This window comes from Cervus elaphus, chromosome 28 (assembly GCF_910594005.1).
Source record: "Cervus elaphus chromosome 28, mCerEla1.1, whole genome shotgun sequence".
Classification (NCBI taxonomy): Eukaryota; Metazoa; Chordata; class Mammalia; order Artiodactyla; family Cervidae; genus Cervus; species Cervus elaphus.
Window position 1 is genome coordinate 41,358,431 of NC_057842.1, and position 22,793 is coordinate 41,381,223.

At 37.0% G+C, this 22,793-nt stretch overlaps 1 protein-coding gene across 1 annotated transcript in view; it reads right to left on the bottom strand.

Moving 5' to 3' along the window:
• Nucleotides 1-771: 771 nt before the first annotated feature.
• Nucleotides 772-22,793, bottom strand: part of RPF2 (ribosome production factor 2 homolog) — a 33,279-nt gene continuing 11,257 nt past the window's right edge. Inside the window, exons 5-10 of the mRNA XM_043890194.1 lie at nt 21,067-21,148; nt 20,394-20,470; nt 17,126-17,225; nt 10,012-10,114; nt 4,250-4,394; nt 772-3,496 (exon numbers count right to left, since the gene is read on the bottom strand). Coding sequence (XP_043746129.1) covers nt 3,317-3,496; nt 4,250-4,394; nt 10,012-10,114; nt 17,126-17,225; nt 20,394-20,470; nt 21,067-21,148 — 687 coding nt within the window. The 3' untranslated portion in view covers nt 772-3,316. The remainder of the gene's footprint in view (nt 3,497-4,249; nt 4,395-10,011; nt 10,115-17,125; nt 17,226-20,393; nt 20,471-21,066; nt 21,149-22,793) is intronic.

The window sequence follows — 22,793 nt, forward strand, 5'->3', positions numbered from 1 at the left end:
ATTAGGATAATAATAAATACTGTGTATTTTTGTAGGCTCTTAATTTCATAAAGGACAAAGTGTTGATATTGAAATTCCATTAAAAAACAAACCTTCTCTTCTTGGTCAAATTTAGCAGTGGTTTGTGATTTTAACTTCTTCCGTTTTAAAACCTCTGTGAATCCTTTCCTGGCCTCATCTTTGGGTGGGGGAGAGGAGAAATGGGTAAAAATATAAATGAAAGGAAGAAGAGATCAGAAGCTAGATAATTGAAAACTGACTTGGTCTAAGTTCCCCTCCACCTGCTTCCTTTATTGATTTGGGTAATAACACCTCTACTTTGGATTATGTTCAATACAAAGGAAATAAATAGCATTTAAGTTATAAGAAGGAATCAAACTTCATGAAATTGTATATACCTTGATATTAACATCCTATAAAAAATGTTTTGTATTAAAAAAAATAATCTGCTTTTCTCATCTATCAATATCCAAATTTAAGTAAAACTTAGGACAGGCAACTTACCATCTTTACTGAAATGGATACATATTCTCCAATTAATGTATGTTGTGTTCTAAAGTTCAAGAACAAATGGAAATTAAAATGCATTTCCCACAAAAACGATACAAATGGTGAATCAGGAGTTCCAGATAGTTGACAACTACAACAAAAAGTCTTTGAGTTAGATTTCAATACTACTATGTGATATTCTCTTATGAAGAAGATTCAAAGACTAAAAAACTGCACAGGAAACAAAAGTTTGTACTGTTTGTTGCTGTTCAGTAGCTAAACTGTATCCAACTCTTTACAACCCCATGGACTGCAGCAGGCCAGGCTTCCCTGTCCTTCACTACCTCTGAAGGTTGCTGATTAAAACAACAAAATACTTTAAGACGTCACATCTGCAGAAAATGCGGCAATCTTTACATTAAGATTGGTTGAAATGCTAAGGTAGGTCTTCCTGATGGAGGGGTCAAGGTGTTATTGGACAAAAGATGCCCACCAAACTGAGAAAGTATCTAGAGACCAAAAAATGAGGCAGGATACTTCATACAACCAAGCAATCAGATTATAGGGTAGTTTACTTAGAGGGTAGGATGGGATGGATGACATCCGGAAACATTTGCAGCTGCCACTGGAGATTTTTATAGTTAACCTAGGGTATAAGGGTACATGCTTGGAAAACAGGAAGTGCGTTCCAAAGTCAAGATTTATGAATGGGTAACTAGTCTCTTGGGTACTGGGAATACGTCAGCAAAGGTCTTCATTATTGTTTGGAGCCTAACAATAATAGAGTGCAGAGGCCACCTGGACCTAATGATCACTAAGTAGTTATCTATTCACTACAAAGCCCTTGACAACAGGGATTTACTACACAGTACAGCCCTAGGTAGGGTCAGTTGAAGGACAGGAGGCACTGAACAGGCCCAAGATGGCATCAGTTATACTAACAGCCATTCAATATGGCAGAGGGTCCCTCTTGTAGGTGACTGGTGAAAAGGGCCCATTGCTTTCCCTCCTGAATCACTATCTTCATCAGTGTTAGTTGGACCTGTCAGGGGTCAAGCACTGGGCAAGGACTATGTGCTTATCATTACTGATGCTCCTTTCATGACTCTCTTTCTCCCCAACTACTGTCCACCTACTTGCAGATAGCAGGACATGAATCGTTTTAATTTAACCCTCTCTCCCCATTTAGACATAATCTGCCTACTTCAGGTCTACATCCCCTGGAGAAGGGAAAGGCTACTCCAGTATTCTGACCTGGAGAATTCCATGGACTGTATAGTCCATGGGGTTGGAGTCGGACACAACTGAGTGACTTTCACTTTTTTTTTTTTTCAGGTCTAAAATTATGTAGTCTTGATTAAATTTATAATCAAGGACTTCCCTGATGGCGCAGTGGGTAAGAATCCACCTGCCAACGTAGGGGACACAGGTTTGATCCCTGGTCTGGGAAGATTCCACAGGCCTTGGAGCAACCAAGCTCATGTGCCGCAACTATTAAGCCCGAGTGCTGCAACTACTGAAGCCTGTGTGCCTAGAACCTATGTTCTGCAAGGAGAAGCCAAAAAAAAAGAAAGAAAGAAAGAAAGAAAAACAATGTATAATCAAGCAACAAGTGCACATAAGTGATACTAGTGCCCTCCTTTTTAAGAGGAGAGTATCAGCCATCTGGAAAGGGATGGGGAGAGGGAAGGCTGAGCAATGGGTTTACAAACAAAGTAAGGATAAAGGAAGTAAAATTGAGATTCCAGCTTCTGCTTAGGGTCAACAAACTCACATAAATGCATGCACACACACACAGACATGGAGGAGCTCTTTGACATGAAATTGAAAACAAAAGCATTTCTACTTCATATAACACACCATGGTTTATGTATGTTTGTTCTTGTACAGCATAATTGGTTTGTGTAAAGGAGCCTCTTTGCCAGGGACTCAATCAAGGAATTTACATTTAGGGGAAACAAGTTTGCAGTACTAGGAATAGGAAGTAGAAAGCCTTTTGCCATTTTTCTAGGCACAGGGCCAGTCTTCAAGAAAATTTCGAAACAAGCTGTTTGGCTTTGACTTACTCCTACTCAGTATGTAAACACCAAGGGCCTTCGTGTGCCCTTTACCTAGGGCTACCAGTACCCTCAAATGTGCTGTGCCTTAACTTACCATTCCTGTTTTCTCACTTCGACCCTTAGCAAAACTTCTTTTCTCTCTGAGAAGATGGATAAGGCTCCATTTAGTAGCAGAATCTCTTGAAATTAAAATAATCAATAGTAAGGTAATATGTCAGGTAGTGGACATCTCAGAGATTTATGTTCTAAGACATAAAACTTAAAATCTCAAAATGAATCTCTGGTAGAATTTTAGGCAGAACAACAGGAAAGTCAGGTTGTAGGTATATGCTGGGAGATGGGGTCAAGTTTCCAGGGAGCTCACACTGAGCATGTATACAGTTACTTTGGAACATTTACACTTTCCATGACTTCCTCCCTTTATCTAAGGCTTAGCTCAAAATTCTGTAAAATACCACTGGTTGTTCTGGAGATCCTTCCTCACTTATCCACCCAATGAGACAGGGGACATTGTAGGGGGTGGGCAGAGGGTAATGTCACGTCACAGAAAGAAAAAGGCATACCTGGGTATAATATCTCCAGTAAGAGTGTAACTTTCAACCTAATACTAGTATGTTACTGCTCATAACGTATATAATATATATAGTTTAGGTAAATTACCAAGTTATAAAAATATACAATAAAATCTTATAAGAAACTCTGAAACAATAGATGCTTCATAATTCTCTTAAGACTACAATAAAAATGCAGCTATTGGCTAAATTCCATCAATTCTTTTTAATTCTCTTTGATTTGTTCTCCTCATCTTCTGCTTTCCTTTCTGCAGGTCGCTTCTTCAGCCCCTTCATTTTCCTGGTTTGTAGTTTGCTTAGGTCTTGCTTTTGCATATGAATTCTTCCATAAGTTGTACCAAAAGTATCATGAGAGACATTTTTCTTCTTCTTTGGCTATGAAACAGTAATATATGAAAATACAGTTGAGTCTACTATTATGAACTGATAAAAATCTAGTGTACAACAACTATCATTTAACAACTTCTATTAGTGAGCACCCTTTCAATGATATGGAATCTATAGCCCTATAGGTTCTTTCTTCTCAAACTCAGGTATATGCAGATCACTTGGAGATCTTGTTAAAAATGCAAATTATAATTCAGTAGGACTAGGGTAGAATCTCAGATTCTTCATTTCTACAATTCCCAGGAAAGTTATCAGATCACACTGAGAAGCAACCTAAGAGACTACTCTAATCATTGTCATGTACGGAGAGAAGGTCTTCTGTTTAGCTTAAGGATTGTGACTATCATTTCAAATCTTTACTGGCATTCCAGAGATGCCATTTCTACTTGCTTTTTAAAACCATTCAAACGTCAAAACACATTTTATGGAAGTATGGGTTATACATCCTATGCTTGAAATTACATTTTCACAATGCCCAAAATGAGACCTATTTTTGCTGAAAACTGGCAGTCTTGGCTACCAGAAAGCACTCGGCAATACTTGATGCTTGGTTTCTACAATTTTATTATCCTTTATGATTGGCTTATTTGGTTCTTCCTTCTTTCTTTGGCTCTGAAAGTCTAATTTTATCTATTATATTGATCTGTTTATATATGTCCTTTAATATAATATGCTACAGATCCCTTCTGGAAAGAAGAGAGGAATATACAAAAAAACAGCACCAATCTGCAAGTCATGTACCTTCAGGGCTTTGGGCATTTTCATAGATAATTTATAAAGGTCATCTGATGCTAGGTGTGTCCGCCTCACAACCAAATCCAATGAGGGTCCCATCTCTTCCAATTCAATCCGTGGTGTTCTACAGCCAGATTTCTTCAACAGCAACCTTTATGAAATAGCAAAAAGAAATGTTGCTTTGAATTTGATAATCAAAGTCCCACTCCTCCAAATATTTTTGTTCTAGAGAATTATAGTTCCATAAAATAAAAAATGTTTGGAAAGCCTAATTTTAGTACTTTATATACAGACAGTCCTCCTAAGAAGTGAAATCTTTTATTTGATTTCTTTATTTAAGGTTTACATAATTATATAAAAAATTTTAAGTGGATCTTTAAGACATTATATTTACATAATTAATAAATTCTTATTTCTCTAAGACCCATTCAGAATCAACTTTTCTCCAAAGCACAGACACTGATCTCTATAGATTGGAATGAATGTAACAAAACCATGACTTTCTGGATACCATATGTATAAATAACCTTGGATCCGAAAGCTTATGAGGAATACAGTGGGGGGAAGAAGGGAGATTCATTTAATTCTTTTTTTGGGAGTGATATCACAAGAACTGCTCAAAGACTTAAAGGTTATTTGTGCTGTAAGACTCAAATTTGTTACGGTGACCAGATCTCCGTACAGAAAAGGACTAAATGATAATGTTCAGAAAAGATGAGCCTTTTCACATAAAAGCCAGAATGAGAAAGAAGTAACAGTGACATAGAGAAAAGAAAGAACAGAAGAGGAAAGCAGAGCAAGTAATACCCAGGAATGAGCAAACACCAGGAAGCAGGAGCGAAATATGTAAAACCTTATTAAAAGCCCTGCATAACATGAAGACAAACAACCAATACAGTCCACTTACAGGAAGTGCTTTTACTGGCTTCTGGAAGAGTCACAATGATAGGTATGCTGTATCAAACACAGTAGTTCACACTCAAGGCAAAAAGGAAAAACAAAACAAAAACCCCCAGAGCCTAGGATATGTAAAGAGCAGAAATGTTAAACAAACAAGAACATACAAACGTTAAAAGATAAAATAAATGTTAGTATGGGGCTTGAAGGGAGCAAGCACAGGGAAAAAAAGAGCTTAAACAAGGGCCCTTAAGCCACTCTCCTCACGGGGGATCTGGGAGATGAGACCTGAGAGAAGGCCTGTCTCTGGCCTACTGTAGGAGAAAATATTTTTAGGAGCTGAAGATGGCTGACGTCATGCCATTGTCCTTAATATTTCACTCAAAGCATACAGGGGCAGTGACCATGTGACTCTTATATCACAGGTTTTTATCTTTTATTCTGCAATTGCCTCTACATCTTTCATATCTCAAATAAATTGTATTTATCATGCTGAACTCACATCAAGGCTAAATCTTTGGAATTCCCTGGTGGACCAGTGGTTAGCACTCCTCACTTCCACTGCAGGGAGCATGAGTTCACTCTCTGGTTGGGGAACTAAGATCCCAGGCACGCCGAGCGGAACAGCCAACAACAAAAGAAATGAAAAAAAAAAAAAGACTAAATCTTGATTAATATCTTGTGTTCAGTAGATTAACTTAAGAAATCAAGGAAATCACATACATAAAATTTCAATGAAAAAAATTTCTGCCACTTAAAATGTTGCTGCTGCTGCTAAGTTGCTTCAGTCGTGTCCAACTCTGTGTGACCCCATAGACAGCAGCCCACCAAGCTCCTCCGATTCTCCAGGCAAAAATACTGGAATGGGTTGCCATTTCCTTCTCCACTTAAAATGCTAATTTCAGCTAAATGGAAAACTTGTCAATCCAGAACAGTTCATGGCATGCCTGATGGAGTCAGATTACCCAAGGACCTTTTTATTTATGCAAGTGTCCTCCCAACAGAGTAATCTTTTGAGCAGTATAGAAAGTTAATAAGATTGTTTCCATGTAACTACATATGTTGCTACTTACTGGTGAATTAATTATAGTGCCATACTAGACAGTATGTGTGGATGATCTGATTTCACTTCATTGAGTAAGATTATTATTCTATTTCTACTTGATAGAAGGAAACTTACTCCAGCTTTCAGTTCTCTGCGTATGGTTTCTCATGATAGAACTATCATCTTTTCTTTTTATTAACAGAATTTAATCATGAAATCTAGAATCTAAAATCATTAAATGTTAATCTTTAAAAAAAAACAAACAACCATCTATTTACTCTTTCTCAGAGGAAATGTATTAAGAGAATTTATAAAGGATTTTTGTGATCATACTAAGGAAAATACATGAAGACTCTATTAAATATCAACTCTTAGAAACATTAAAACAACTTCCTTTACCCTCAATGCCATCATAAACACTGCACTTCTTTTTAAAGCAGACATTTTGATTCCAGGCTTTTGTATCTCCAGTCAAATACCTACTACTGCCCAGAATATTTACACCCCATGTAAATCTCCATCTCAGATCCTAACCTCAAGCTCTGTTTTTTGTTTCCCTATAAGCTCTAAGTCAAATGTGACATTCAGTTCTAGGAGACTACTTGGTACACAACGCAGGGATATAAAGACAAACAGAACCCAGTTCCTTCCCTCTAGGATGGGTTTAGGCTATTAGATATGTTAATTGGTAATTTCTATATATATTTATGCATGATTTGCCTATTTCTTGAGAAAGACTGGCATTACCCTCTTGTTTAAATTGTAATTTCTTTATTTTTCTCCCTTTCACATCCCTCTCTTCTGTTGACATTCTGTTTTCAGTATTTAAACTCCCTGCCCAGAATGCTGTTTGCTTTTTAAGGTATGCTAATACTTCCTGTTCTGCCTATTTCTCCCCATAAAACCTACCCGATGCCATGGCAAAGGCATACATGGCAGTTATTCAAGATCTTCTGTCTCATATTAATAGTTCTGGCCCTACAGTGAACAAAATTCTCCAAGGGATTAATTATTAAAGGATATACAGGAAGATGCCAGTAACACTATGATTTATTTCCCCAAAAGGTCAGGTCAAAATTTTTATTAATGTAATTTCATACTCACAGTTCTTTTCATCCAAAAAGCACAAAACCATTTTATAATCCTTACTCAACTTCACAAATTAATAAATGTCAATATTAACTATTGGGGCTCCCCCCGTGGTGCAGTGGTAAAAAATCCACCTGTAAACACAGGAGACTCAGGTTTGATCCCAGGGTCGGGAAGGCCCCTGGAGTAGGAAATGGCAACCCACTCTAGTATTCCTATCTGGAAAATTCCATGGACAGAGGAGCCTGGCGAGCTACAGTCAATGGGGTCGGATACGACCGAGTCACTGCATACACACATTAACTCTCACCTTAACTTTGCCTAAGGGCTGGCTGGAAGAGGGCAGGACACCCAGGAGCAGCCTGTGAGAATCCTGAGAAACCACACGAGGACAGAAACTCTTTTCCGGCACATTCCTACCTCTGTCTGCACCTCTCTCCCTCTGAACAAAGGAGAATTATCCATCTCAGAGGTACCTCAGAATTACCTAAATGGTATCACTACACTTTGCTAAGGAAAAACAGAGGCCCTGAGAGGTGACCTGACCATGTTCTGTGGTGAAGCCTGGCACAGAGCCAGGTCACTAGGCTCAGAGCTGATGCTCATTCCAGGGACCACCTCTTCCTCTCCAAAGCAGAGCACAGCCCTCAGAGGCTAAGCTAATCCACATGGAGGGATTCTCCCACTAGCAGCTTGCTCTCAATCACACTGTCATTTTCTACTTCAGGTCAACAGCTAACAGGTATTAGGGGATATAGATATGAAAACCTGGGATTAAAATTTTACAGCAGGGTTTCTAATTTTAAAAATTCAAATCTTTTTTTTTTTCTTCATGGGAGATGCCATACTAACAGTGATTTCAACAATAAGATACTTCTTAAAGTAAGTGGATGGATGGTTATTTATAGTTACACTGTCAATTTATCCCTATTCTTAAATCTGATTTGCTAATTTTCAGTCCATTCTGCTGTTTTCTTTATATTTCTTTTTCTTTTTTCTTTTAACAAATTAATCTCTCCTTTCACTAAATACAATTAAAAAAAAACACAACTTTTGGTTGTGCCGTGCAGCATGTGAGATCTTATTTCCTGAACCAGGGATTGAACCTAAGTACCCAGCATTGGAAGCACAGAGTCTTAACCACTGAACCGCCAGGAAAATCTCACTAAATATAAGTTCCAACACAAGAGAATATTTTTTTTGAAACCGATCCCCATGAAAGAGTTTTAGATTATTGTTACTATCCATTTCTCTTTCTCAAAGATTTTTACCTTTACATTTTTAGTTCCACTGTATCCCCAGGGTCTCCCTGTTTAACATAAGTTTTCAAAAAGATTTTATGTTAGTGATTTTTCATCTTTCATTTCTTGCTCTATAAATAGGAGTCACCTATTTTATATACATTCTTTTTCTTTATATATACATATCTTATTGAAGTACAGTTGACTTACAATGTCTCAGGTGCACAGCAAGGTGATTCAGTTATACACATATATTATCTTTGAAATTATTTTCTATTATAGGTTATCACAAGATATTGACTATAGTTTTCTGTGCTATATAGTAAACCTTCATTGCTTGTTGCATATCTATTCTTTTTACTCAAAAATCTAGCATTCTATTCACACTAGGTCAAATAAGTGGAACCAAAATAACATAAATAGCTTAGTTAGGCTTTTAGTTCTTAGAAGTCCCAAAACCAAGTTTGGAAGTTCAAACAACAGACTATAGGGGCTTTCAATCTCAACTAATTATAAGAAAAAAAAAACAGAAATAGGGGTACCATTCATGGGGTGAAAAGAACTGAATATCTCTGACTCCATACACACTTGAGAAAAAGATGGAAATTACTGACCAAAAAAAAAAAACAACACACAGGTGAACATTTAGTTCATTTGGCTGTTCACCGGACACAAGCTGGTCAATCACGTATTCCATTATGACAAAAACAAAATTAAAACCACGGATGAAATGCTGAAGTCCACAGACAGTTGCACAAACAGCACACACGCACAGGAGACAGTGCCAACGCCGGGCCGTCGGCACTCAGGCTGCACTGCCAGGGCACGGTGTGAAACAGACAGCACACGGATGCCCGTGCACAGGCGGCTGCTGGGCCTCAGTGTGCTCCTAGGAGAGCGTTGGCTCCGTCATCGGCGCCAGAACTTCATTTTAAATACGGGGGGGGGGGGGGGGGGTCATGCTTATCTCAAAAGGCTCAGTTGTAACATGTAGATTTTTAATGAAAACAAAATCAGCTTTTCAGATTTATATTTATATTGTGGTGGGGGTAAGGTAGAAGGCCTGGGCTGGAGAATGAAGATAAAATGAAATCTAGTCACTGAATGTCCTTATTCCTTTCAGACTCCATTTTTTAGACTCAGGGTTTTGAGATGTGCTTTAGCTGGCTTAAGACTTGTAGCTTGGTGCTCTAAGTCCAGTCAAGAAAAATAAGGAAATACTGCATAGAAGTAGGGCAAGTCAAGACTGAATACGTGTTTTGAGCTCAGAGAAAGTGTCTGAGGCTCCAGAGCCCTGGTAAACAGGGTTTTCTAGAGGCAGAAGTCAGCAGGCAGTGACAGACCTGAGGATTAGCACAGAGCTATTTGTCACTGCTATTTTGCAAACTCTCCAAATAAACTTCTGGTCAGACACCAATTCTCAGTTTGAACTCTATTAAATAGTCACACTAAAATGCTAACCTTGATGATTAATAAAAACATGTAAATGCACTTACTTATAGCTTCGAAAATAAATCTTCCCATTCAGTGCAGTGAAGTGCAGAACATACTCTAAACCAGCCAGGCGGATATTTGATACTGTCGGGCCTCTGAAGAAATCTAAAAGCACACATTAGGTTGTTAAAAATATTTTTTAAAAGACCAACAGACCTTTAAAATTCAGTTACAAATTAGCTGTATTCTAAATAAATGCAACTCTTTAATGTCTTATTTAAAAAAGGTAAGTAGCACAAAAACTGATCCCTGAAAAAATGTGATGGTCCCATCCTTCTATCATTTAATCTCATGATTATATTTCTGTGTTTAATTCACTGAGCCATGCATTAGGTTGGTGCAAAAGTAATTGCAGTTTTTGCATTGTTGAAACTTGGTGTTTGATATTGGAATACATTCTAAATAAACGTGCTTATACTATATATCATTTTAATGTTAATTTCCTGCTTTATGGTTTTATGCTTATGATTTATTATTGCTGTTTATTTTATATTTATCCTAGACTATGGAGATAATGTTAAGACAAAAAGCAAATTTGAGGGATTTTCTTATTCGAGTTCAAAATGGGTCATAAAGCAGCAGACAACTCAAAACATCAACAATGTATTTGGCCCAGGAACTGCTAACCAACGTACAGTGCAGTGGTGGTTCAAGAAATTTTGCAAAGGAGACAATAACCTTGAAGGTGAGGAGCATAGTGGCTGGCCATCAGAAGTTGACAACGACCAGTTGAGAGCATCATTGAAGCTGATCCTCTTACAACTACACGAGAAGTTGCCAAAAAACTCAACATCAACCATTCTACGGTCATTCAGCATTTGGGGCAAATAGGAAAGCTGAAAAAGCTCTATAAGTGTGTGCCTCGTGAAGTAGCCGGAAATCAAAAAAATTGTCATTTTGAAGTGTCATTTTCTCCTACTCTACGCAACAAATGAAACATTTCTCAATCAGATTGTGACCTGCAACAAAAAGTGGATTTTACATGACAACTGCTGACGACCAGCTCAATGGCTGGATGAGAAACTCTGAAGCATTTCCCAAAGCCAAACTTGCACCAAAAAAGGTCATGGTCACTGTTTGGTGCTGCCAGTCTGCTCCACTACAGCTTTCTGAGCTCTGGTGAAACCATTACATCTGAGAAGTATGCTCAGCAAATCAATGAGGTACACTGAAAACTGCAGTGCCTGCAGCTGGCATGGGTCAATAGAAAGGGCCCAATTCTTCTCCAGACAACGCCTAACTACACATCGCCAATCAATGTTTCAAAAGTTGCACAAACTGCGCTGAAAAGTTTTGCCTCATCCAGCATATTCATGACCTCTTGCCAACTGAATACTACTTCTTCAAGCATCTTGACAACTTTTTGCAGGGAAAATGCTTCCACAACCAGCAAAACAATGCAAAAAATGCTTTCCAAGAGTTCACTGACTCCTGAAGCACAGATTTTTATGCTACAAGAATAAACAAACTTATTTTTTGATGGCAAAAATGTATTGATTGTAATGGTTCTTATTTTGATTAATAAAGATGTGTTTGAGCCTACTTAAAATGATTTAAAATTCACGGGCTGAAACCACAATTTTGTACCAACCTAATAATTTTTCAGTTTTGAAGTTCTCCCTCTAAACCAATGCTCACCACAAGAGTATATCATGTTTACTGTGATAATTAATTTTTCAGAAAATGTAAAACAAGATATAAAATTTTAATCTACTAAGACAGGTATGTTAATATAGCAAAGGTCTATAAAAATGGCTGTTCAAACTTTGACTATTAAATTGAACTAGTGTTTGTTATATGGTGGAGGCCAGCAAGAAAACGTCAACAAAGAATCTCAACTATATGAGCAAAGAAAAGCAACCTAAAAGTGTTCAAGACAGAGAAGAACCACCAAGATAAGGGAGTAGGTTGTTTTCTCAGAGTGGTAGTAACACCCAAGTGGCACATGAGGCAATTTTAAATTATATATACAGGCAGATATAACCTACAATGCATTATTTATGTTATTATATACCATTTTCCATTTAGAGTAGGAACATACGATTTCTTTTTAAAAAGAGAAATCAATTTAAAGAAAAATCTCCAGTGAACAACACTATGGATGCTACAATAATGGCTAAAGTTATAAAGATGACACATGAATGAATAAAGTTTGGAGAATACATTAGTGAAGTTTGGTCACCTCATTCTACAGAGAAGACCGAACCTGAAGGAGGCTAAATGGAAACACGAATAACATTCAGCTGAGACAAAGTTATGCATAAAAAGTCAACCAACTTAATTACTTAGGAAGAGCTACCACAAGACAGATGATGTCATGAACAGGAAATATCTCATATTCTGTCCCAATCGCAGCTACCCAGCACTTTCCTTCCGTCTTCCCATTAGCTCATAAGATGGGAATAATCTCCATGTGCATGGACATACACATCTTTTGTAGTTTGCCTTTTCGTTCTTATGGATAATTAATAGAAAATCACATTGCTAATGTATGTAAAACAGACATAAGCATGCCAACACATGTACATACCACCTTTCCTTACTACTCCAAACAAATATTCCTCAGGGATACTTTTATAAACCAAATATACTTTTTAAATTCTGATCTAAAATTTGATCATAATAAAGACAAACTTTCACATAATTTCACCAAATCCCGACTCTTTCAGTGGCCAATAAAGCCCCACTCAATTGTTATGGCAGCATTACTGAAGTCAGAGTCAGTCTGGAGAACAAGATATGTAAATGCCAGTCTCCCCTGAAACAGCTTTTGCAATGCAAACCACACAGGCATGTGTCTATCCGTAAGATTTTAAGAAAGAAAGAAAAAAAAAAATGAAATGAGGTAGTAAGTTTTAAGAATACTACCCTTAGCTCACACCATACACAAAAATTAACTCAAAACGGATCATAAATCTAAATGTAACATATATGACTTCAATAATTTATAACATATAAATTATTACAAATTATACATATGCACATATATATATGAAAAAATCTTTGCAACCTTGAGATAAGCAAAGATTTCTTAAAACACTGCATAAACACACCATTAAAGGAAAAAATGGATAAAGTAGATCTCACAAAAATTTGTAACTTCTGCTCTTTAAAAGACATCACTGTTTGCAGATGATAGGATACTATACAAAGAAAATCATAAAGATGCCACCAAAAATCTACTAGAGCTTATCAATGAATACAGTAAAGTTGTAGGATACAAAATTAATACACAGAAATCTGTTGCATTTCTATACACTAATAGCACACTAGCAGAGAAATAAAGGAAACAATCCCATTAACAATCATGTCAAAAAGAATAAAATACCTAGGAGAAAACCTACTTAGGAAGGTAAAAGATCTATACTCGGAAAACTGTAAGACACGGATGAAAGAAACTGAAGATGACACAAACACATGGAAAGATATACTGTGATCATGAGCTGGAAAAATTACGTTAAAATGACCATAATACCCTAGAGTCCAATGCAACTGGATTCCTATCAAATTACCAATGGCACAGAACTAAAACAATTTTTAAATGTGTGTGGAAACACAAAAGATCCAAATAGTCAAATAGTTGTTACACGTCCGGTTCTAACTGTTGCTTCTTGACATGAATACAGGTTTCTCAGGAGACCAATAAGGTGGTTTGGTAGTCCCATTTCTTTTAAGAATTTTCCACAGTGCGTTGTGATCCTCCCAGTCAAAGGCTTTCACACAGTCAATGAAGCAGAAGTAGATGTTTTTCTGGAATTCCCTTGCTTTCTCTATGGTCCAACAAATGTTGGCAATTTGATCTTTGCCTTTTCTTTTTTTTTTTAATCTTTGCCTTTTCTAAATCCAGCACGTACATCTGGAAGTTCTCGGTTCATGTACTGCTGAAGCCTACCTAGATTGAAGGATTGAGCATAACCTCGCTAGGATGTGAAATGAGCACAACTGTACGGTAGTTTGAATATTCTTTGGCGTTGCCCTTCTTTAAGAGTGGAATGAATGCTGACCTTTTCCAGTCCCGTGGCCCCTGCTGAGTTTCCCAAAGTGAAAGGTGTTACTTGCTCAGTCGCGTCCGACTCTTTGTGACCACACACACAGTAGCCCACCAGGCTCCTTTGTCCATGGGATTCCCCAGTCAAGGATACTGGAGTGGGTTGCCATTTCCTTCTCCAGGGATCAAACCCAGGTCTCCTACATTGTGGGCAAATTCTTTACCGTCTGAGCCACCAATTTGTCTTCTACCCCCTTAACAGGGGGTAGAAGACAAACTGGTTAAAGTCAGAAGGAAAGCCCCAGTTCGAAAATTTTTTCAGTGGGTCAATTCTAAGCAAAAGTAACACCTTAAGCGTGACTGTGTCCATGAGTAAAAACCCTGGAAAAGGGCACAATAGGCTGACCACGCTGTTGATGAGAAATACCAGGAGATTTGCAGTCAGAGATCAGATCAGATCCTGATTCTGCCACTTACTACCTCTTCACTCTGGACAAAAGTAAACTGGTCTCAATTTCTTCATCCACAACATGGGAATAATATCACCATAATGAATCGAGCGTTTGCTTAATTTCTAGTGTGGTTACATTTGGAAATGAGGCCTCTATCTAATAATTCGGGTGAAATGAGGTATGTCATAAGGATGGGGTCTGATCCCACAGGATTAGTGTTTTGATAAAAGGAGACACTAGAAAACTTCAACCCCTCTTTCCTCTTCTCCCTCCTTCCCTTCCTCCCCAAGGAAAAGCCTTGTGAGCACATAGCAAAAAGCCAGCAAGAGTCCTCAGCAGAAACCTGGACTCTTAGAACTTTGAGAAAATAAATTTCTATTGTTTATAAGCCACCCAGTCAGTCTATGGTATTCTGTTATGGCAGCCTGAGAAGACTCATAGAATTACCTTTGTAAAAGCTGTAGAAAGGATTACATTTAATAAACTACCTGACCTAATCTATGGTAGTTATTTTCATTATTATATATAAAGTAGAATAAGAATTAAGAAATGAGAAAGGTTAAAATAATTAAAACAATGACCATAGATGTAGATATGGCCACTAACACAGACAAAGGCAAAGAAGAAAAAAAGTAACTGAGGTAATTTAGATTTACGATAGACACAGAGTCAGACATGACTGAGCAACTTTCACTCACTCACACTTATTTAAGGAAGCAAAAGAGAAGCAAAATTTAGAATGAACAAAATAGATACCTGGCATGAAAATACTGAAGTTAACTTTTCTTTCTGGCCAATTACAAACAAAAACACATCTTCCTAACAGGAGAAAATCCCCTGATAAAATTCTCTTTACCTACTGCTCTACATTTTTCATTTGAACACACAACACCAACCAAGTTGCAAATCTGCAACTTTCTTACTTCCTATTTATATTAACAAGTCAACTCTAAGTGCCAATCTTACTCCATCCCTCTATCTGTATTTCTTCTTTCCCTATGCCTTTGTGGTTTTTAACTCCCTACTGCTCATCACTGCATTATGTGGTTATTCCTGCCATCTAGTGGAAGCACAAAATAGTAAGATAAACATTTAAACAAAAGCAACAAAGCTCTGTTTCTAACAAATTATAAGTACTTTCCTCATTAATAGTAATTAAACCTAAGAACAAGGAGAGAAAAGCTGGAAATCTGGGCCAACGCAGTACAAGTACTAGAAATCTTGGCTAAAAAAACCTCCCCTGGCGTTCTCAAATATGTAATATTCAAAGAAATATTGGTCCTTGTCTTCCATGTATGGTTGGGTTTTTTTTGAAATCCACGGAAAACAGAGGTAAGAACCTAAAGTAAAGACTCTGCAACGGAATTATTCACCATGGGCAGTGTGAAGGGCAGAAGCAGAAGGCACAGCCCTGGGTTTTGCTTCTGCCTCACCTACTTAATAACATTGACCTCTCTTAGCCTCCATCTTCCCATCTGTAAATTGAAATGTTACCAAACTCAAGAGCTTTAGTAAGGGTTAAGGAGGTAAGGGAAATACTTAGTTTTTCGAAAATAGCCATTATTAATAAGAGAAATGAGAAGTCCTGAAAACTGTATTCCCAACAGGACCACAAATAATTCCAATAAGGTAACATGAAAGCAATGTGTCCGCCCACAAACCTTCTTCTGTTGGCTCAGATTTGTAAAGAGCATATATTTAATTTATTTATAAAATATATCCAAGCAACTTTTCAAAGTGATCTAGGGCAAAGTATGTAAAAACCCCAAAGAAGGGCAACCAAAAAAGTTAAGGCATAGCTTGTAACAACGGTGCAAGAAAAGCTCAAATGGAACACATTATTTAAACTTAAGAAAATTCCACTGAATATCAGAAGAGTTAATATCTCTAGGGATAAACTAAATTACTTTCCAGAGTTAGAAAACAGCTGTGGAGATGTGATCACAGAGTATTAAGTATTAGTAACCTTTAAGAAATCATAGAGAACAATAATGCCAGCTTTTCAACAAAGAAGAGAAAAAGTGGTTTAAAATTGATATATCTAACAGCAATCTCAGGCAATAACTACATTGTATACTGGAATTTAAGAAAGTGACCTGTGAACACACAGACAGGGATGTTGTCATTAGATAAAACATTAGGAATGAGTATTGTTCACTAAGAATCAGTCATCTATAAAACCACCTTAGGAGGTTTTTTGTTTTTGTTTTTAAATGGAAAAGGGAGGAAGGCAATTGGTGGAGGTCAAAAAAGCAAATTATATGGGGTTATAGTGTGAAAAGTCTTGTATATCAGACTAAGAAAAACTAATAGAGGTTTTTGAATTGGGAGTAGATGATGTATAATACTTTTTAAAATAGAACTTTTCAATTTTATAAATTTAATAATGCCAATAATGACAGCATATGGGTGCAAGAATGTAGTAAGGTGTAAAATGCAATATAAATAGGTTGGTACCAAAGTTACTACACCATCAGAAAGAAATAGTAATCTATAGAGTATAATATCCCTTTAACTCTCTGTGTCTAGTGGGGAAAACAAAATAATTAAAAGGAAAAAGAGAGATCAAAAGAAAAAAGCTGTTTATCCACAGTGAAGCTGCAAACTGCCACCACCAATGACAACTCTTAGAATGCCTACTTGAGTTATCCTGCAGATAAGAATTAAAATACTTACCAATAAAAAGACTTTTTAGTCTTCTGTAGTCTTCTGTTACATCAAAATCATCACCTGCAAATATTAACATGGGTTTTGTTCCCTCAGGACATTTACTATTCTAGGAAATAAAAAAATGTGATTATATAATTATCAAGTCTAAACTGTTTATATGCTGATTTTCAAGTAGTCAATATTTATAGCAACCCATTTTCATATTTTCTTAGCTGTCCTAAAGCTATATCTATGAATACTGATTTTACTTATCTTTCTTGGCCCCACTGCAAGGCATGTGGGATCTTAGTTCCCCAATCAGGAATTGAACCTGTGACCCCTGCAGTGGAAGCACGGTTTTAACTACTGGAATGCCAGGAAGTCCCTATGAATACTGATTTTAGACTTAAAACTAGAGTGGGGATTCTTTCATTTACAGATTTTTTTTATACTAAAAAATAATTTTTTCATTCTACACTCTTAGTATCAAATTAATAAGTGATTAAAGAATGAGGTAAGCTACTTTCCATGCAAAGAATAAAATAAAAAGCTAAGCTGCAAAACAAACACATCTGTCTAATGGCCAACATTTCATAGCTGAAATAAATTTAATTTCTTTGAATTATTTGTAACAATGTGCTTTTCCTACTGTGTCATTTGTAGTATTTTAAAATGAAAACTAAATAAACTACCAGCTAAACATTCACATGGGAAGCAATATGTTATACAAGCTACAGAAAATATGGGCAGTCCTCACTCAACAGAATCAAAGCTCTTACTACAGAAAGTATTTTGTCTAATTCTGGCTTTTCTTTTTCTTTTTTTGGTTGCACTGCATGGTTTGTGGGATCTTAGTTCCCAAACCTGGGACTGCACTCGAGGTCCTTGGCAGTGAAAGCTCAGAGTCCTAATTGGACTTCCAGGGAACTCTCTAATTCGAGATTTTCAACACCAAAAGGAATTGTGAATTTTTGTTGTGAAAGTGGGGAAAAAAAAAATCAAAGAGAAAAAATTCTTTAACTAAAGGATTAATTTAGGGAAGAAAAGTGATGGTTGGTCTGAGCTTTCCATTGATTCTAATATGTCTACTGTGACACTAACCAAGGATTTTCCAAATTGGGGGATGAGGAGGTGATAAGACAACAAACAAACAAACAAACATCCTCTGCCGTTGGATCAGAGGTCATCTGTTGCTTCCCTCTTCACCATGACCACTCTTGTTGACATTCTCTGCTTTCAACCTGAACCTGAACTGTCTGCTTAGGAGATGGGCTAAGTCTGATTGAGGGCCTGAATAGACCTTCCAGACCCACTGACTCTTTCGTGTTCATCTGTGCCTAACTAACCTTAAATTTTAAATCATCTCATTCCTTACACTTATTCTATGCAGAAATAACCATCCCTAGAATTTTGATCATCTTAGAAAACAAGTTTCTAGAATAATCACTCTATTTCCTGGTAGTGTCTAATCACTTGTTGCTTAAGTGTTAACAAAAGGATAAAGCTTGGCAATAAAAGTGGGCAGGTCAGAAAAGAAATGCCTGGTAAAGATGTCTTTAAAATGAGGAGGTGGAAATAAAGAAGAAATAAATCTGGAGAGAAAGTGCAACAAGACATGCAACTTCAAAACAAACTAAAAGTATAAGCTTGTATGATAACCAAATAACGGGTCATAGTGAAGGGGACTGGCTAATAGCCTATGTAGGGATTGCCAATGTAAGCACATTCTCATCAGTTAATGAATTTTATAGCTATGGATATGTTCCATGAGTGAAAATTTAGTACTCAATTTAGATGGTTCTTGTTAAGAACAAGCCTGCCAAATGGTAATGAGTTTGTGGTCCAGTTTAGAGGCTACACAGTGAGACGGTATTTCTTTGCTCTGGACGGGAAGTATAAAGAGCAGAGGGGTTGGCATGTAGGCATCAACCAGCGCTCACACCCACTAACTGGTGACCATACTAGCAGCCGTGGCACTGCTCATCTCCAGAGATTCATGCACAGCCCCAGAGAGAACCTGTAATACACTGTAATAAAATGATGGCATCTACAATAAAGCATCACAGTTTATGTATTTTTCAGAATACTTTTCAACATATTATTTTCACTGATAAACATTTTCACATATATTATCTCAACTGACATTGTTACACCTATGTAACACTTGACTGCCAATTGTGGGTCAGGGAAATAACTGACTTGTCAGGTCACAAATGTCACCTAAATGACCAACAAAGGCTTCAAATCCAAGTGCTCTGTCTCTAAATCCAATCTCACTGTTCTACCCTGTACCTGAGGAGGCTCATGTAGCTGATTAAGTGGGGATCTGATAAAAGCTCTTTTTCAAATCTACAGGAAATCTAAACGGCATGTCCTCTTCTTAGGGGAGGCTGGGAAAAGGAGTGATTATGTATTTGCTATAATTCTTTCAACTATACCAAGATCCTCAAAGATCCATAAACTGAGAACAATTACATAACCTTCCATTAAAGACTTCAGTATCCTTTCTTTCAAAATTCTTGAGTCCTAATGCTCCCCAGCCTTTTGGCTAAGATCAAGTATAGAACCAAAGTCCTTGAGTCCTAATCTTAGTTGTACCATTTGCTATATGTATGACCCTAGGTCATCAACAGAATTCCCCTGGGCCTCTGTCACCAAATCTATACAACAGGGAAAATAATTTCGGCCACAGAGGGCAGCTAAGAGGTCATAAGTGAAATGTTGTGTTTGTTGGACTAGATTAAGCCAGGAGCAGAGGTCAGAGGGAGCAGAAGCCCAATCTGGATCCAGGAGCTGCATTAGGACAGTTTTCTTGCCTTTCTAAAACTATTTACTACTTTCTATTTCATAATCCCAAACAAAGGAGACACAAAGGTGCCAGTCCTCAAGGGAGAAGTGAGCTAGCAATTTGATGGCTAGCAGCCAAAATACTCTAGGATCACCTAGAGCTTCCCGTGTTTAGAACAGGGTTCACTTTGAAAACTGTGAAATTTCTAAAGGTTCCCCAAAATAGGTACAGAGGGAGAGGACAGCATTTCTACTATGGGCCTAAAGGAGAGTTAGTAACAACTCTGAATTCTAACTGCCTACATATGTGTTATACACTGTAAACATCTTCCTCTTTTTAAAGATAAAATGAAATTGTGCTTTTTAGTTTTTAGAGCACACTAGAATAAAAACCAAGTTCTTTCTCATTTAAGCTACAAAACTGTATCCTTACTCTTCACCACAAGATGTCACTATTGCCCAAGAACAACATAAAATGCTTATTTTTTTAAAAAATCAATTATCTTACCTTAATATCTTTAAGGGAGACAAACTTCTCAATACCTAATTCAATCATATCCAGCACATGGTAGTCATACATACGACCTAGAAAAAAAATAAATTCTCTTTTAATCGTTTATTTTTCCAAGAGCCGCCTTATATTCACCTACTTATTTGCCTCTTTTTTTTTGTCCTTTTATCTCCCAGACATGTTCCTTCTTTCTTAAATTTTCAACTCGACCTAGAATGAACTGTTACAACCTTGGTCCTGGAAAGGATCTTAAAAGATCACTTAGTCAAACTTCCTTATTTTACAGAAGAGCAAATGAAAGTTCATGGAGGGTAATGAACTTGCCATTGAGTCAGTGACTGTGCCAACCCAAGTCACAATACAGAGCAAGGGTTTATTTTCAAATATGTTTATTACACAGGTATTTATTAGGAAGGGATCACTTTATGTGAGAAAGTATGATACTTTTTTTTTTCCTAACTCTAATATTGATTTTAGGATATATGTTTTATAGTCAAAAAACCTCTACAACTTGATCGAAGGTGATATTAACATGCCCATCCTTTACCTGCAGACTGGTAGATAAATAAAAAACTAGCTTAGTGTTTACTGGTTACTCCTGAATACCATCAATCTGAGCCACAGAACTGACTCTATAAAATAAAAGTATTAGAAAGTAAATGACATTTACCTATTACTAGATTATTTGGCCGCTTCTTATTATGGGAGCCAAACATGAATAAAGAACAATCTGACTTCTTTGAAAAAAATTCCTGTAAAACCAAAGAAATTCCATTAAATCAATGCATAAATATAAGAACTTTAAGAATTGTACTTCTCTGAAATAAAAGGTACTCAGACTGGAAGGGAAGGGGTAAAACTGTCATTATATGCAAAAGACATGATACTAAATACAGAAAATCCTACAGTCCACACAAAAACTATTAGAACTGATTGATGAATTCAGCAAAGTAGCAGGATACAAGATTAACATACAGAAATATGCTGCATTTCTTTATATTAACACGGAAATACCAGAAAGGGAAAGTACAAGAAAAAAAAAAAAAATCCCTTTTTAAATCACATTAAAGAAAAAAAACAACCTAGGAAAAAACCTGCCCAAGCAAGTGAAAGACTTAAATGCTGAGAACCATTAAGACAGTGACAAGGGAAACTGAAGATGATTTAAAGAAATGAAAAGACATCCCACACTCTGGATTGGAGGAATTAATATTGTTAAAATGGCCATACTATCCAAAGCAATCTACAGATTTAATGTGATCCCTATCAAATTATCCACGATATTTTTCACAGAACCAAAACAAATAATCCTAAAATTTACATGGGACCTATATATAAAATTTAGGTCCCTATATGGGACCTAAAGATCCAGAACTGCCAAAGCAACCCTGAAGAAAAAGAATAAATAAAGCAGGAGGCATAACCCTCCCACATTCCAGACAGTACTACAAAGCTACAGTAATCAAAACATCATGGTATTGGCACAAAAGCAGACTACACATCAATGGAACAGAAGACAGAGCCCAGAAATAAAGCCACAGACCCACAGTCAATAATCTTCAATAAAGAAGGCAAAAATATACAAGGGAGACAAGACAGTCTCTTTAGCAAGTGATGCTGGAAAAGCCAGACAGCTGATGTAAATCAATTAAGTTAGAACACACCTCACACCACACATAAAAATAAACTCAAAATGGCTTAAAGACTCAAATAAAAGCAAAAATTAATAAGATCTAATCAAACTTACAAGCTTCTGCACAACAAAGGAAACCATAAACAAAATGAAAAAAGACAACGGAATGGGAGAAAATATCTGCAAACAATGAGGCGAATGAGGGCTTAATTTCCAAAATATACAAACAGTTCATACTACGCAATAAAAACAAAAAACCAACCCAAACAATGGACCCAAGACCTAAATATTCATTTCTCCAAAGAAGACATACAGATGGCCAATAAGCACATGAAAAGATGCTCAACATAGCTAATTATTAAAGAAATGCAAATCAAAACTACAGTGAGGTACCACCTCACACAAGTCAGAATGTGGTGGTGTTGGTGGTGGTTTAGTCGCTAAGTAATGTCAGACTCTTGCAACCCCATGGACTGTAGCCCACCAGGCTCCTCTGTTCATGGAATTCTCCAGGCAAGAATCCTGGAGTGGGTTGCCATTTCCTCCTCCAGGGGATCTTCCCAACTCAGGGACTGAACTTGAGTCTCCTGTATTGTAGGCGGATTCTTTACCAACTAAGCCACCAGGCAAAATGACTATTATAAAAAAGTCTAGGGGACCTCCCTGGCAGTCTGGTGGTTTAGACTGCGCCTCCACTGCAGGGGGGCATGGGCTCCATCCCTGGCTGGGGAACTAAGATTCCACATACCACATGATGTGACCTG